The sequence below is a fragment of the Pocillopora damicornis genome, chromosome 2, assembly GCF_964200805.1.
Source record: "Pocillopora damicornis chromosome 2, jaPocDami1.2, whole genome shotgun sequence".
NCBI classification, from domain to species: Eukaryota; Metazoa; Cnidaria; class Anthozoa; order Scleractinia; family Pocilloporidae; genus Pocillopora; species Pocillopora damicornis.
This window is the reverse complement of record NC_142671.1, coordinates 31,505,827-31,522,044: the sequence shown is the minus strand read 5'-3', so window position 1 is coordinate 31,522,044 and position 16,218 is coordinate 31,505,827. Positions and strand designations below refer to the sequence as shown.

Sequence of the window (16,218 nt, the reverse complement as noted above, 5' to 3'; positions counted from 1 at the left end):
CTTTAATAATTTTTATTTCATGAGGGATAAAGACATCAAGAGAAGTTAAGATAAGATACGAGCTTTAGATTCCAATTCCACAAAACAAATTTAACTAGGTCTCGAGAGCGTGTGAACTATTCAACCAGTACATACACTTAGCAGAATACGCAATTCTCACAACTGGATAAGGTCCATCATCCTGTTCAACAGGAGTGATATCTTTCCATTCTTCACGATCGTGATAAAACACGAAATTTTCCTCCAGTCTGTCTTCATCGCCCGAACTTTCCGCCATCTTGCCTCTTCGGTTGAATAACGATAGATGTCTGAAGAGGTCTGGGTTCTAGGCGAAGCCGCTGTGACAGCTTTCTGTCTGGGTACTCAGATTCCAGCGACTGAGGTTTACGTATTTTGACTTGAAAACCCATAGAGAGACATGATTTAGAATCTCTTGTCGAATCTTCCGATACTACAGCTGAGGCCCCTTTTTTTTTTCAGACGAAAGATGATCTCTGCCAAACCTGTTTACGAGAATGTGTTGCACAGGAAGACTCTCATCCCCCGATTTCAGTATCAATTTCAATGTTAGCTGAGTATCGCTTCCTCCACTAAATGATCAGTTAAATCTGCAACTCTGGAGCTAAAATCTATACAGGAGTCGCTGTGGAGCTGTCTTAAAGTGTCTCGAAGTTTGTATAATTGACGACTACTCATGATCATGCTCAGTGTATCTGGGTCCTACTATTAAGTTGAGAGCACACGAGAAGACTTCATTAAGAGTCAAGTGTTGTCTAATGATCAGTGTAACTGGAAGCTAGCTCTCCGATGAAAATTGCCATGATCTCTTGTTCGAATGCTATCTATATACTAGCTAACTTGAGAGTCAAGGTACTTTGGTATTATCAAATGAGTTGATAACGTAAATTGGCCACCGTAGAGAGTTTCAAAGCTGACGTTTCGAGCGGTAGCCCCTTGTCACAGCGAGAGTCACCTGGGTACCTTAAAGTTCTGTCTCTCATAAAAGTAACGGCATGGTTAATCTGCGGCAGTGGATCTCTAAACTACGAGGATTCGATATTGAAGCTCAAGACTCCTTTTCGAATTACTTCCTAAGATATTTTCTAAGTAATGACAAGAGAGCCCTTACCGAAACGTGACTTATGTTAAGAGTCCTTTGAATCAGTTTCTAATACAGCCATGGTTTCTGGGACTCGTAGAGGAGATGTCGCTTTCTCCATGGTAATTTGGTTAAAGACCGACCTGGAGTCGTTTACATGGCCCATGTGAGCATCTGGTAGTTCAAAATGTAGAAAAAAAAGAGTTCTGCAATTTACGTGACTCAGTATTTGTACAGGAGGCAGCTTTAATCCTTTTAGGAAGAAACGATTGTGAAACAGAGACGATAGCAAATGACAAGAGATTTATAATCTATTTCAAATGACGAACTAGGTGAGTACACATAATTTTTTAATAATTCAATTTTAGATTCCTTTTCTTGGGTTCGAGATGGAATGATCGCTTACTCATTACGTCGAGACGTTAGGATATTTTACAACATGCCGATTTGCAATAAAAGCTCGATCGTGGTACAACTAGTTACGATGTTGTACATGTATACGATTCTGTGACCTAGAATTCAGATTAATAAAACACGTCTAAGTGTATTTGTTTGTTTCTTTGTTTTTAGTTTTTTATATAACCATAAGGTTGAATCGCCAGATGGTGGCTTTAAAGTAAAGTCGCATGGTGAACATATGGTAAACCTTTTCCTCTTCCACCAATATTTCATCTCATTTCCTCACGTATGATCTTTCATGGATATGCGATTGAATTCTCGTTTTAGTAACTTTTCCTTTCTTATCGTTTTTCTTATTCGACAATTTGAATAGCTACGCGATTACATCAGTAGCGATAAGCAGGTACAGTGAAAATCTGCCTTTCAGTAGAACAATACCTCTTGTTTACACTGACGACAGAGGTGTCCAAATTATGCATACAGATGCGTAGAGATGCATAAATTACGAGGACAGTGAAGTGAGCGTCGTTCGAACCCTGGGTAGCCATGTCGATTCTTTGTTTTACAGGATGTTTTGTTTCCCGGCAAATACTCGATCTATGATAACAAGATAACACTAGATGTGATATTTGATTGAAGAACTTAAGTTCTAGTTTAAGATGACTCAAATTGGGGATTCTCAGCGGAAAGAGCAAGTGAAGGAATTTCAGCGAAATGCACATCGTTTACTATCCGATGCTGATCGTCATTATTTACATTATACGCTTAAAGAATACCAGACTTACAAGTCGGTGGAAAAGTTGGTGCTTGCACTCAAATCATGCTTGGATAATCCTCGCAAGAAGGACCTACTTGTGGATATTCGAAACCTTATTCCACCCGCACATTTGAGCAAGTTTGATAGTTTAGCTCCGTACAGCGAAATGGCGCATCCTTTCGAACCACCTAATCACGCAGCTCCGCATCGGAAGACGCAGAGTTTGCCTCACAGTTACAAGAACAGCGAGTTGCGAGCTCTTGGAAGGAGTTCCTCGCCGAATAATAGCGGTTCTTTTAAAGTGATAACCTTGACAAGAACTTCTCCCGAAGATTCATTGGGTTTCAAAATAAAAGGGGGCCGGGATTCTGACAGTGTGCTTTATATCTTTGAGGTGGAAGATGATTCCTCCGCTGCTAAACAGGGTCTCAAAAAAGGAGATCAGTTAATTGAGGTCAACGGAATAGATTTTGAGAAGATAACCAAAAGTTCCGCTGAGAACCTTCTCGGTACGATGAATAAAATGAAATTGGTCGTCAAGTCGGTTGGTGTTGCAACAGGACTTGATTTATCTGATTCCTGGTAGGTATCCAACTATCAAAACTAGATTAAGGGATGAATCATTTATATTATCCCAGTTCTTAAGTTTTATGTTTACCCCTCTCAAACCTCACTCAAAGACTTGTACTACGCTTTGCAGAAGTACATATGCGTTAAAACAATTGTTACAACGGCAGAAATAACAAGTTACACGCGTATGACTTTTTTTGTTTATCCATTCGTGACGTCCACTTAGATTTCGCTAATGCACGTTACTGCAGGTACATTTTTTTTGTGCCAAAAATACATAGATTTTTTCTATTTTGTAAACCGCAAATAAAGTCGTGGTTTGCGGTGCTTTTGATATTGCTATGCAGCATGATTATCGCCAATTTTGCGACAAATTTTAGGTACTGTTTACGTTTGAATGTTGTAGCTGTTATGTCAAACTTCGAAGCTGGAATCATGTACCTTTTTTTCAATGATTTGATTCATGGTCATTCCAATTAATGGAAATCGCATTAAAGTTACAGTTGCATTTTAGTATCTGTTGGTGGTATACCCCTTACTAAAGGATACCTTGCTCAGACAGAAATATTTTCAGAGATGGCCGTCTTGCAGTTGAAATGATTGCTTTTCGTGAAAGTCCAGCTAAATACTCACGTTTTGACCTGACGCCACATTTTTGACCTTCAGAATAAACACATGTAACGCTGAATAATTTAACTTGCTTTATTGGAATTCTGTTAAGATTATAATCTGCCACCAAAGTGAACATAGAGATTAGTTTATTTTTAATAAACATTGCCGTCATTGTCGCGGCACTGTTGAACAGCACGTCAGCATGTTGCGTGCCATTTTTGCACTTCATTGCTTTTTGGATTAAACGTTTAGTAAAATCATCGATGCTTTTCAAGTGCTTAGTGTATCCGCTTTAGCCCACTGTAGCCAATATCAATGTCTATCACGTTGATTTACCGTTACCGTGTGTAGGAAAGCTAACTCGAGGAAAGATCCGCTGAACAATGTAGCATATTATTGTTGGACTTGCCCTTTACCGTTCCACTTGCATGAATTTTAAGGGTGACGGCTTAAAACGGCGGCGGAAACTATTACAATAAATGAGATTGATGAAATTTGTCGAGTGATCACTTAGTAAGTGTTGACATTGGATAGTATGAATATAATTGTATGTTTTGACTCCTCGATCATCAATAACTTTTGTTCCGAAACAGCCATTTGTGAGAGTCTGTATCATGCCTCAACAGGTTCCTATTATAGCTACTTAAAGTAATAAAATCATTGGGATGTCTCTGAACCTTTCACCTGTATCTTTAAAATTAGATTTTGCTAATTAATTTTGAGTTTAAAACTGGGAGAAACTTTCAACAAAAGGAAAATCTTTGTCTGCTGGGAGACAGAGTACATTAAATGTAATTTTGATTAAGTTGTTGATGTATTAACTGTTAATTTGTAGGGTGACCAACTATTGTTAAATTTATGTATATCCAGTCATATCTCAATATGACATGAGATCTAAAATATTTTAGTACAGGGTTAACTTTCTGAAAAAAACTGAAACATCACCAAATTTATGATATATCTAAATTAGATGATGTTAGCAAAACTTGTACGTCAACAATGTGACTCAATATTAAGAATCACACCATACTTTACAAAACTTACACATTCATATCCCAAAAGGGCTATGGGTGATGATTTTGTTTTGTTGTTTTCTTTTGTGCTCCCACAATATGTTAAACTATGTGGGAAGAATTTAGAATTACAAAAAGCAAAGCATTTTATCTTTTGAATACTTTTGTGACCTTGATTCAGGTTATTTATTGAAGTGGAAAGGTTATTTGAAGAGGTTGAGATAGAAGACTTTTTCCACTCTAAGAGAACATTAAACTTTGATGATTAACACTTAAACTGATTTGTTGTATTTTGATTTTTCATTTTAGGGGTCACAGGAATGGTAAAGTTATTCAAAATGGAATAAATGAGAATGATAGTTTGCAGGTAAATGTCTTTTAAAAACCTGTCATATTGTACAACCACTTGTTGCAGCAATCAAAGGTACATTTTTGTCCTTTGAAAGGTGCAGAGTTACTTCTCTTTTTTCCTCCATTGCAATTATATATTTATGGTACCTCTGTGATCAAATTCTCTCCTGTCATGTGGTAGTCATGGGATTAAAATCAAATATCCCAGCCTTCTGTTTGAGTTGACAGTTATTTCTTCTGAGAGAAATTTTGGATAAGTTTAATTAAAAGCTTAATTTTTCAAGTCTTTATTTATATATTATTGGAATTAGAGTTATCCTGTTTAGTATTTGTACTTTGCAAATTCTGAATTCATTTTGTGTCTGACACTTAATATTTCTTTGTTGTCTAAAAGGAGTTTGTTCTCTTTAATTGCTAAATAGATATATTTGGCATGAATATTTGGCAGCTTTTGCAAGCTAGAAAATTTTAAAGTATCAGTGGTCCTTGTTTCTTTCCTTGTAATGTTCTACTGCTTGCTCAGATTCATGTGAGAGAAAAAGATTACAGGGTATTTCCCAGCACAAATTGTAGCTATCTTGATCTTTTCACCTCAGGGGGTGACCAAAAAAGAATTTCTCCTCACTGCATAAATCCATTTCCAAGCAGCAAGGTGATGAGAACACAGAAAAATATCAGCTATGGGATATTAATTGATGCAATACTAAAATTTGAGAGCAGAAATTAAAGACATGTATGACAAACAGTGTCGAGAATTGGTATTTAGATCCTGAGAGTATAAGCATTACTTGCCAATTCAAAATGTTAACCTCCCAAACAATTTTCAAGTAGTGTCTGATTTAATGATTATCTAGCCAAATTAAATGGTTTTTTTTATTGCAATAAGGTTTGATACAACATTTGTACACCACAGTATCTCATTAGTAATTCTCCTTACTGTCGGCCATACAATTCTCATGATGTTGCTTTGGATAATTTGGTATTGGATCAACTGATAATCCCATAAAAAAATTGATTTTTCACCTTTCTCTCATCACTTTTCCCTTTGATATTGTATTGATATTGTAAGGAGAAATTCTGTCTTGGTCAGGCATGGGTTAGTGAAGGGTTAACCTTGTATTTTGTGATCAGGCCAGCAGTGGAAGTGGCAGTAGTAGCATAGCTCTTCAACATAATTCCCATTTGCTGGACAAAGCTGATGAGAGGAAAGTTAACCTTCAAGTAGAGTCAACAACCAATGGTTTTATAGGATTTAACATTCGTGGTGGAAGTGAATATGGCTTGGGTCTCTTTGTATCTGGGTAAGAACAATATACATGAATTTTTTTTTTAACAGACATTTTCTTAGTTTGTTGGACAGGCATTTTCTGTTCAGCCAAAGTTTTGTAATTTCTAGTCCAGAATTGAGTCATATAGTAAAAATTTGGTAGTGGTTTAAGGCAACATTCTGAATTTGTCTTTGTACATTCTAAAAATGTTTCATTGTTTCATCTGTGATTTCCTTTGGATTTTGTCTCTTGGCCAGGCTGATTGAGGAACAAAATTACTCTGATTGTTATATAATCCCATGTCTTATGGCTTTCAGTAAAATTTAGACACAATCTTTCAAGCACTTATCCTTGGAGTGATAATGATAAATTTTTGTATCAAAGTTTTTATCTGGTTGGTGAGTACCCAAACATTCAAGTGGAGTGGATTTTTTAGCCTTTTGACTGAATTTGTGACAAAATGATTGAGTTGCATTTTGTTCTGATTGGTTACTATGAATTAAATTTGGTTTTTCTTTAACAACACATAGTCAAACAGCGTTCCATTTCTCCATCAGACTTCTTTTTCCTTTTAATCCTGTCACCTTTTTTTGTTGGGTTTAGAAATCTTGTGATGCCATGCTTAGAACAAACTGTGACCTAATAACCCTTTAACTCCCAAGATTTGATTGTTAATTCTCTCCTCTAGCTGCTACACATTCCCTTGTAAAATATTTGTGAGAATTTGGTGTTAAATCAAGATAACAACTTATGCCTGATAAGTTTGAGTATTCTCATTACCTGTTTGCTGGATGATGTATGGATGTGATAGCAAGAAGTTACATGCTAATCACTTCTAGCATTTCAAAGGTTAATAGATCATTTATTCTTTGTTTAGCATTGATCGTGGTTCACTGGCAGAGCAAGCTGGCTTCAAAGTTGGTGATCAGATCATGGAAGTGAATGGAAAGAGCTTTGAAAACCTCAAGCACAAAGAGGCAGTTGATTTTATTAAATCACAAAAACACATAATGGTTACACTAAAGGTAATATTTACTTCCATTTCCTTAACTTTTAAGCTGTCAGTCCACTTATACAATAGGGATTCTCTGATCATGGTTGTAATTAAGGCTTTTTATTGAATGATAGGATTTTATATGTTCATATACTTCATCATCCACATTAGCTCTACGCCTTTTTACCTGATTTGTTATCAATAACTTTTGCAGCATGCCTGGCATAATTTGAGAGTGAAGTGGTTAACCTTTTAAACCCTAAGAGTGACCAGCATCTAGTTTCTCCTTACAATAACACTGCTGGATCATTCATTTAAGATCATGAGAGTAAAGGAAATGATCACCAAATAAAGAAGCTCTTGATTGTTAAACAAATTCTCCTAATCAGCTCCTTAGGAAATGAATAGATATCAGTATGGAGAATAACAATACTGATGTTAGGGTGTAAAGTGTTAAAAGTTTTTTTTGGTTGTGTATCACATGGATCAATGTTAGTATCTGAGAAACTGTGTACCTACCCCTCCCTTAATCCAACAACAGTCAATTGATAACAAGCCAGGGTTACTGTTGGGTTAGGGAGGGGTATGTTCATAGCAGCTCAGATACTGTCATCGATCCATTCTTTTAAACTTAACAGTAGTTTTTCACTTGTTTACCAAAGTCTCCCTCTGCAAATACAATGTTTAGTATGACAAGACCATCAGAACGGATGACCATAACCTGATTTTACAATTAGACTTTCCCATATTTTGCATCATTTTTCAGGCAGTGGGAAGACTTCCTGAGGCAAAACATTACCACTCACAAATCAGCTGGGTTTATCCTGATGGAAGTGTTGTGGTTGGTAAGTAATCTACTGCAACAGAGCAGAAAGTGAAAAATTTAACTGACTTGGTTTTGACTATTTGCTTTATAAATGACTCTCACCCCTGGCAGAAAATTTTTTAGCATAATTTACAGCCTTCACTGACCGAATTTTAACAGATGTATTTAGTGAAATCGGTAAGAACCACTACATATAAGAGGAAAATTTCATGTGAAGAATCTCATTTGGAAGTCTTTGGGATACCTACAGAAATCTTTTGGTGTCTAGAAATATGATTATCGGTAGGTCATCTACAAAAATCTTGGCACACTTGAGAAAATAAAATCATGACTAAGAAAGGCAGGTATTTGCAAATAGAGTTCCAAGATTCCAGTATTTTTTTGTATAGAACTTGTATTAATAACCTCTTGCTTTCAATTAAAAATCATTATATTCACTCATTGTTTTTTTTTCCCTCAATTTTAATTTTTAATTTTTTTAGAAGGAAAAGAAACTTTTACCAGATCTATCTCAGCTCCAGCCTCTCCAGTCTCCTCTCTAGAGCTAAGTCATTCTAGTGCCCAGTTTCCTGAATTAGGAGAAATGCCAACAAGGGACACACCCAGTCCCAGACCACAGATGCGCGAAGCTAGTGTCCAGACTCCTCAGCCTTCTCCGGAACCTCCCCCAGAACCTGTGCCAGAAACAAGAGAGGAAGTTGTAGTTGTTCATGTGAAACAGGATTTTGCAGATTTACAAAGAACACAGAGCTCTAAAAGTCTGGCAACATCATCAATTAATAGTGGTGATGACAGTGAAAAGCAGAACTCAATTCGATCAGCACATTCTTTTGAGAGTGTCAGCAGCAGTAGAGAGGAAATGGCTAAGAGGTATTCAGTTTCTAGCATGAGCAAGGAGGAAGCCATTTTGAGCGGCAGTGATGGTGAACTGAATGACAAAAGGAAAGTGAAGAAATCCAAGTCTTTTCTTCAGAAACATGGGGACAAAATCAAATCAAAGTTGAGCTTCAGGAAGAAAGGAAAACCAAAAGTTGAACAAAGAGGTAAGGCAGAAAATTAGTGACCAGTGTTAATTTTCTTTTCCATCTTCTTAGTGCAATAGAACTAATAAGAAAAAAGGGCTGGATCTTACTTGTAAGTGTGTTTTCCCTTAACATGTGACCAAAGAGTTCATTTGATGTGCTCTTGACCCAACATAAAGCCAAAAGAGGAAGTTTCTAAGCTGCGTCCAGGAGTATTCCGAATTTTCAGTAGGCATTATTAAATCTATGAAGAACTGTTCACACTAAGGTGTCATGTGGTGCTACGTACAGTTTGTTGCATCTCAACTTGTGTTTTGTTAACTTTCACAATGTGTTTGTGGAGATCGTTTCTTCTCTTGACTATTTTCCCCTTTTTTTTTTGTTATTGTTGTTATTGTTGTTGTGGTTGTTGGGCAGCACATCGAGATAAAGAGAAAGTAAAATATGACACTTTGTCTCTAATTTGAAATAAAAGAGTAAGTTGAAAGATATATCTCATAACTAATTTTTGTGTGTAACATAATTTTGCTCTTAATAGAAAACATATTGTCACCAGTAGTACATTCAAATGAGTCATTCTTTTAAATTAAGCTAACATACGATTAAGATCAGCTTAATGTAAATAAGTTAACCTATTGCAGCTATAACAATTGTGTCACACTCATCAAAAGAACAAAATTATTAGTCAATATGAGCTGATACGCTCTGCAGTTAAAAATTTTATTTTCAAATGACATGTTGTAATATCCTAAATAGACTGAATTACAGTAACTTAACCCTTACCAATGAATGTGTTCTTAAATAGATGCAAGAGAACTCTATAATAATACTTAAATGTTATGTTGAAAGTAATTATTTGATAACGCATGAGTGAATAAGTATGCTTCATTAAGAAAAACAGATATTTCAAAAGAGGAATTAAATTAAGAATTGAAACAGGAAATACACCCATTAACATATAAAATTTAGCTTCAAGGCAAAAAGGTTTTTGTTTGTGAGTTTCAAATCATTTTTGCAATTTTTGTTAATCTTTTGCGTACTCAGCAACTATTGTTTGATGTTTTACTACCTTTGCTAAATAAAATAATATTGAAAGAGCTTCTTCTAATTAGCAACAATGTTTAACGAACAAATAACAGCTGATCTCTCTCCAATAATCCTCTGTCTAGATACTGCAAAAAGTAACAGTTGCAGACACAAACTTGTTAACAACTCTAACTTGATGACCTAGGATTTTCCTTTTTAATGTCTTGCTCGTGTCTGCTTTTGTTTTATGTTTCTTGTTGCTTTTTCATGTTTAGTTTGTTGTGAGATGCAACTCCCTGTGCATGCAACCCCCATTTTTGAGAAGGGTTTTGGTACTCAATTAATGTTAGGTGGCTCCACAAGACAACAGATGTTACTGTACATTGAAGAGAAGGCCAAAAAGATTCTGGTAGTGGACGAATACAATGCTGTTATCAGGCACATCAAACAGGTATGTTGTCCGCGCTATATCTGTTGGCTTTATTCTTACTGTTTCAAGAATGACCATCCTTAAACTTCTCCTCATAAAATGAGAAGAGAATCTTAAATTAAAGATTATCGTTACATATGTCACAGGAAACCATATGGAAACCAATGAGGATAATTTATATATTGAACATAGGGTTTAAGAAATCACAGAAATTCATCACTTTTACAGAGTGAGACTTTTGAGATTTTTCATTCCAACAATAATTTATCCTTACTTCTCAATAGATTGTTCTGAATTAAGGAAATCTGCAAAGTTTCATGAGAATCTAAAGCAAAATACCGAAAATCTTGTACTTCACCTTACCAGTATTCACAAAGAAATATCCATTTTGCGTACAAATGTGGATAAAGGGGTGAAGGAGGAGGTTTTCATTCCTTATTATTCATGCAAACTTCGGGTTTGTAACTTTTTTCGAGAATCGCTGGATGTACTGCTTTTGTTTTTGGATCATTTTTACCCTTTTGATAAATGAGAAATTGTTATAAAACCTTTATATTTTGCCGTTGTAGTACCAAGAAGATTCAGATGTAGAATCTCTTGTTAATAAACTACTGGCGATATTGGACAAGCCGGAAAAGGCTCTTTTGTTGAGAGATATCAGGTAAGGAATCTTCGCCGTCATTGCAACTTTCTTCGCTACCAATACAGGAAGCGACAAGTCGCTGTAACAATTCGTATCATTTGACAGAAAGGGGGGGGGGGGGGTAGGGGGGGAAGGATGGAAGAATCTTTATGAAAATCTTTTTCCCCGTTTAAAGTGACCCAACACTAAACCGAATTGAACTCGTAAGTGAAGTATAATAACTGGTCATTCTCTTTTCACACGAAACGGGAGCGGACGATTTTTAGGGGGATCACATGGTTTCAGGGGAACACAGGGGGATTAGTCGTTGCTAACAGAGTCTAGAGGGGGGAAACTATAGAAAATTGACTGTCAATGAACAGCCGATGGAAGGAGAACATAAGAATAAGAACTGGGAGATCTTTTAAACTAATTAGCCATCTTTTTGGCATGATAAAAGAATGTAGGAGAGCGTGGGTGCACCCTTATGCAGGTGATTCGCGGGCTTTCACTCCCCGTGTACGGTGGTGAGAAAAATCTTTATGAGAGTGTATAGATTTAATAAATGAAAATTCGCCAAGAAATGATTCCTCCTTGTGAAAAGATTACATGGAAAATGTATAATATAATTTGTTGAATTCATCGACAGGACGTTAGTTTTACCCTACGACCTTGGAAGGTTCGATGCTATGGTGTCAGCGCATGAAAAGGAGGCACTGGAGTACCTCAGTGGATTCGTGCCCGGTAGGAGCAAATAATCCCAAGATTATTTCCAGCGTATGAAAGTTCTAGTGGTTTTGAATTCTTTGTTTGATGCGATGTTCATGTTTATCTCTCTTTTCTAAGGTTCGCCAACCATAATACCTACCGTTGCTGAGAAACCGAAACGTCAACTTGTGGCTGCAATTCAAGGTAGTGTCTTAGATAAACGGTTAGGCAGGGGGTGGGTCCTCATCATTAGCGCTGCAGGACGCGCGTTTCTTCGCCTGCCGGAAGATTGGAGTCGAGTCGGGGATAGTTTTACCGCCACTTTTCCACAGGCGAAGAAAGGCTCGAGCCGAAGCGCCACTAATGTGGGCTTGCATTGCTCCCAGGCTAATGAGCGTTGAGCTTAAAATTGGCCTAGTTTTTTGTGTGTGTTTTGTGCGAACACATATTGGCAGTTCGAGGTTAGGGAAATATCTACCAGGAGCTTGTTTTAGCGATATTCTGTTCAAGCATTAGGCGACACGCATTCTGCGTGATCTCGGATCAGCGAATTGGAGAATTAATTTTGTTTGAAAAATCCCTCCTTTAGTTGAGTACATTTTTAGTAAGGCGTTTCAAGCTGGTTTGTTCGGTAAGTCATTCAGTATGTCTTCAGAGTTTTGATTCCATATCGTCCCGTTAATGAACAGACTACATGATATGACGTTTATCCGAAGGCTCAGCAAACTTGTTACACAGATTTTAGCTTGAAAGAGACTTTGCAAACTTAAATAAAATTTCAAAACTCAGGATTGTCGTTCTATTTTTTACACCTATACTTTGCCTCCATTTTTCAAAGTGAGCGATCCTTTGGGGGAAGAAATAAAGAATATTCTTTCAAGATCATTAGCGTATAATTTCAGATTAAGTAGGGATGCAGAGAGGAAACATTTTAGTTATTTAAAACCGCAGCTGTTGGGTGCCGTAAATTGTCTAAAGGCAACATAGCCGTAAATAAGTAATGACCAAGATAGTGTCTCACATTTCAGTGGATGGAATATTTTGCTTTGTGCTCCAGTAGATAATTATTTTGTTTTTCGGTAACGAGAAGTGCCTGCTGTGAATTGTTTTTAGGCAGAACATCCCACGCTCTTCATTTATCATCTTTTAACCACAAATGTGTGTAAAAGGGGTTAAGTATTTTAACGAAAGCGCTTCGCGGGGAAAAGAGTTCTTTCTACGTTCCCTGGGTTACAGTTTTAATTGACTATTTTTGTTACTTCACATTCACAGACAGCAGAGGGAGTTTTCAATTAAGAACGAAAGAAGAAGTGGAGAAAATCAAACAGGAAAAGGAAGAGATGGCAAAAAAGCGAGAACAAACGGCCTGGCTGGGAGGCAGCATTCTTGATCGACACACGAGAGTCCCAAACAATCCAAACGCTATCATACGTCTACCGGAAAACTATAGAATGGATTCCGTTGCTGAGAAAGATTCGACCACAAGCAGCAATGCTCCAACTTCATTTGATGTTCCAGTGATACAGGTGAACAGCGGCGAGGCGTCCAGAGGAACGAAACACGATGAAAACGACAATGAACGACTCGTGGCGTCGAACTCGCTCCTTGTTCCCGACAGAGTGTCGATCGAGTACAAGGACGACGAGGAAGCAGTTCCTGCGGCGTCCACTTCATCAGGGTCTCCTTTTTCAATGGCTGTTCCGGTTATATCCGTTTCCAATGACAACAAAGCAGTTACGATACTACTCTCGAAAAAGAGAACAAGTTTAGGTAAGGGACTTTTTATCCTCCGAAATTTAGGAAAAACCAGTGTGTTCATATTCGAACTAATCCACGGAACGTGAAATCCTATGCGGCTTTTTTTCTTTGTTAGCAATGATAACATAGGGATCGCTTTCATTTGGGTTTATTTATTCATTTATTTGTCTAGGTATAAGTATTTCTGGAGGAAAAGGCTCCAAGACGCAACCCGAAGTCAGGGTAGAGAAAATTTTTCCTGGCGGCGCTGCAGCTGATGATGGAAGACTCAGGGTAAGGAGATACAGACACATTTGCAATAGATTTAACCTGAAGTCCTGCCTTCATCACTAGCCCTTCGGCACGAGCGTTTTTTTTTTTTTCTTTTTTTTTTTCCTCCGCCCGCGGGTTAAAATATGAGGCCGTGGACAGTCTAGCACTGATCATTATTAGTGCCAGACCTCCGGCCAACTTCTCCCCGACTCGTCTTAAGTCTTCCCGCGGGCGCGAAAGGCTACAATGGATTATTTTCTTTAGCAAGTGAACTTTTCATAAAGAAATGTTCGCCATGCGCGGTTGCATCTGGCTTGTGAAAAGGTTGGTATATGAAAAATTAAAACGGGCTTTGTGCTAATGCATCATATGTTATAATTTCTTGCTTATTAGAGTGGTGATGAAATTCTGTCAGTGGACGGCGAGAGCCTTCAAGATGCCACACACGCCGAGGCTGTAGATATCGTTAGAAAATCGTACAACAACAAGAGCAAGGATGTCATGGAGATTGTAGTGATACCCAAGCAGTAGCAGAGTTTTGTGAAGTATTATTTTATTAGTATGGGGTTAACTGGGTTAACTGTACGTTGGACAAGCACAAAATCACATGCTTTCAGACGCGTAGTAAAAACAGTTTTACACAATTTAGTCTACTGTAAGAAAAAAGTATGCTTTCTCTATTTGACAATCCCTTCGGAAATTCTATCCGTTTAGCCAACATTCACTTTAATTCGTGTTGAAAATTTTCCCGATCAGTTTCTAGGGACTCATTGGAAGGCAGTGGTAATTTTCACAACGTTTATGTTTGGAGTTAGACTGATTTTTTAACACAATTTTCTGCTTAGAATAACCAGTAATAATAATTTTTATGAAACATCAACTGATTTTAGATCAAAGTTTTCAAGAAGTTTTCTAAGGTTTGCTCAATAATTATGTCATGCAGCACAACGCTTTTAGCCAGAACTGTAAATACATCAAAATGGTTTTAGTCACATCACATTTACCAATCGCCCCCTTGCGTTCCCAGCCGTCTGCTTCTTGCCATTAAGAATCCTATTTATCCAACGTTCCTTAATACACCGCTGGCTATTGAATCGCCTGCATCTCTTAGTTTTTAGAATCGATGCATATCACAATTACTTTTGTCTGTTTGGTTATATAACTGGGCGCAGGACGTCTTTTTAAAACCGAAAAAGAGCGCTAAATTCATACTGCCACACGTCTTACGTATTTAATGAATGAGTTTGCCATCGGACATGCAGTCCGTTTCAATTAAGCTGGGCAGCCATATTAGGCTTTTTGAAATTGCTTCATATGTTTAGTCAGAAAGGAGTGATTTCTCTTTTTTAGGTAACTTAAGTAAATGACTTCAATGTCACTACCAGTCCCTCTCCTTTTAACTCTCCTTATGCGAATGCGATAGAAACCTTGGGGTGCAGTTGGAAGAGAGAGCTTGGGAATAAGTTTATAATCAGTTAAGAGAGAATTTTACAAAGTTTCTTTTGAAATTTTTTTTAACTTCTTAGTGTTAAAAAAGGAGTGATTAAGCTTAAACTGGGAAAGTTTTGTTTGAAAATGAGTATTTCACTCGAGAGTTGTCTTCTTTCTAGCTGTGTTGCTTCTTAACGAGAAAAATCTACTATTTCAGGCAGTTTTCTGCTGGGTGCGTGTCGTATGTATAGCTATAGGTGGACCCGAAGTTCCCAAGAAAGGGCTGTCCTCCGAATTATTTTAATATCTGTTTTTAGAAAAATATTTGCAATAGTGTTTGTTCAGAGATTCTCAATTTTTGTGATTTGTTAAAATATCTGTTTTTTTGGTTTCGTAATATTTGAAAAAACGACTTTTTTTTAATTACCCCATGTTTGTCAACGTCGTTAAAATTTTGAATACTGTGTTGCCCAAGAAAGATTTCTTCATCACAGATCAGTAAAGAGACCTAACAGGAAAACTTTTGTTCTACCAAGTCCCATTGCAAAAGATAAAATCGAAGAAAAGAAAAAAAACAAAAAAGAAACAAAAAAGAAAAGAAGCTTAAGTCAAACCAAACCTTCAAAAAGCTTTAGCTTGTAGTACTTGTTGCCCAAGAAGTTTACTACAAGCCTCGACTCGATGCACTGATCCCAGCCGGTTTACCTAGCCCACGTACAATCATATTCAATGAAAACTGGTTAAACACACCACTTATGTTCACACAAAGATCTCCCCTCCCCCATAAACCAGTGAAATTCATCTATTCATTTCTTTCTGGGGCAGACAAGAGTCTTCAAGTGACGAAATATCGTCTTTTTAATTAAATGTGATATTTTGTCTCGTATCATTAGTGTGAAAATATATTTTAATCATTGGATTAAAATGAACAGCTTTCTCGGTATGAAAATGATTCGGCACCATCGTAAACCGATCATAGCGTCATATTTTTGTAAGATAAAGTGGAAACAAACTTTCTATAACGTACGATGTACATTAATCAGTAGCCATAATTTTCAGTAAAATTCGATATTTAGCAGA

General features: G+C 37.0%; 2 protein-coding genes across 3 annotated transcripts in view; one reads left to right on the top strand and one right to left on the bottom strand.

Annotated features, from left to right (window-relative positions):
• The window catches only part of LOC113677081 (protein farnesyltransferase/geranylgeranyltransferase type-1 subunit alpha), a 6,891-nt gene extending 6,413 nt beyond the window's left edge, over positions 1-478 (bottom strand). The window contains exon 1 of the mRNA XM_027193828.2: positions 136-478. Coding sequence (XP_027049629.2) covers positions 136-277 — 142 coding nt within the window. The 5' untranslated portion in view covers positions 278-478. The remainder of the gene's footprint in view (positions 1-135) is intronic.
• Positions 346-16,218, top strand: LOC113677074 (PDZ domain-containing protein 7). Of its 2 annotated transcripts, none has more exons than XM_027193819.2 (13): positions 346-2,837; positions 4,760-4,817; positions 5,933-6,102; positions 6,947-7,094; positions 7,830-7,908; positions 8,372-8,932; positions 10,288-10,388; positions 10,937-11,028; positions 11,639-11,733; positions 11,836-11,901; positions 12,970-13,467; positions 13,628-13,728; positions 14,101-16,218. In XM_027193819.2, exons 1-13 carry the CDS (start codon positions 2,158-2,160, stop codon positions 14,236-14,238), a joined length of 2,787 nt encoding a protein of 928 aa, XP_027049620.2. In that variant the 5' UTR covers positions 346-2,157; the 3' UTR covers positions 14,239-16,218. The 2 variants fall into 2 exon arrangements, with proteins under 2 accessions (XP_027049620.2, XP_089052044.1); XM_089195918.1 differs by having other exon boundaries at positions 358-2,837; positions 10,213-10,388.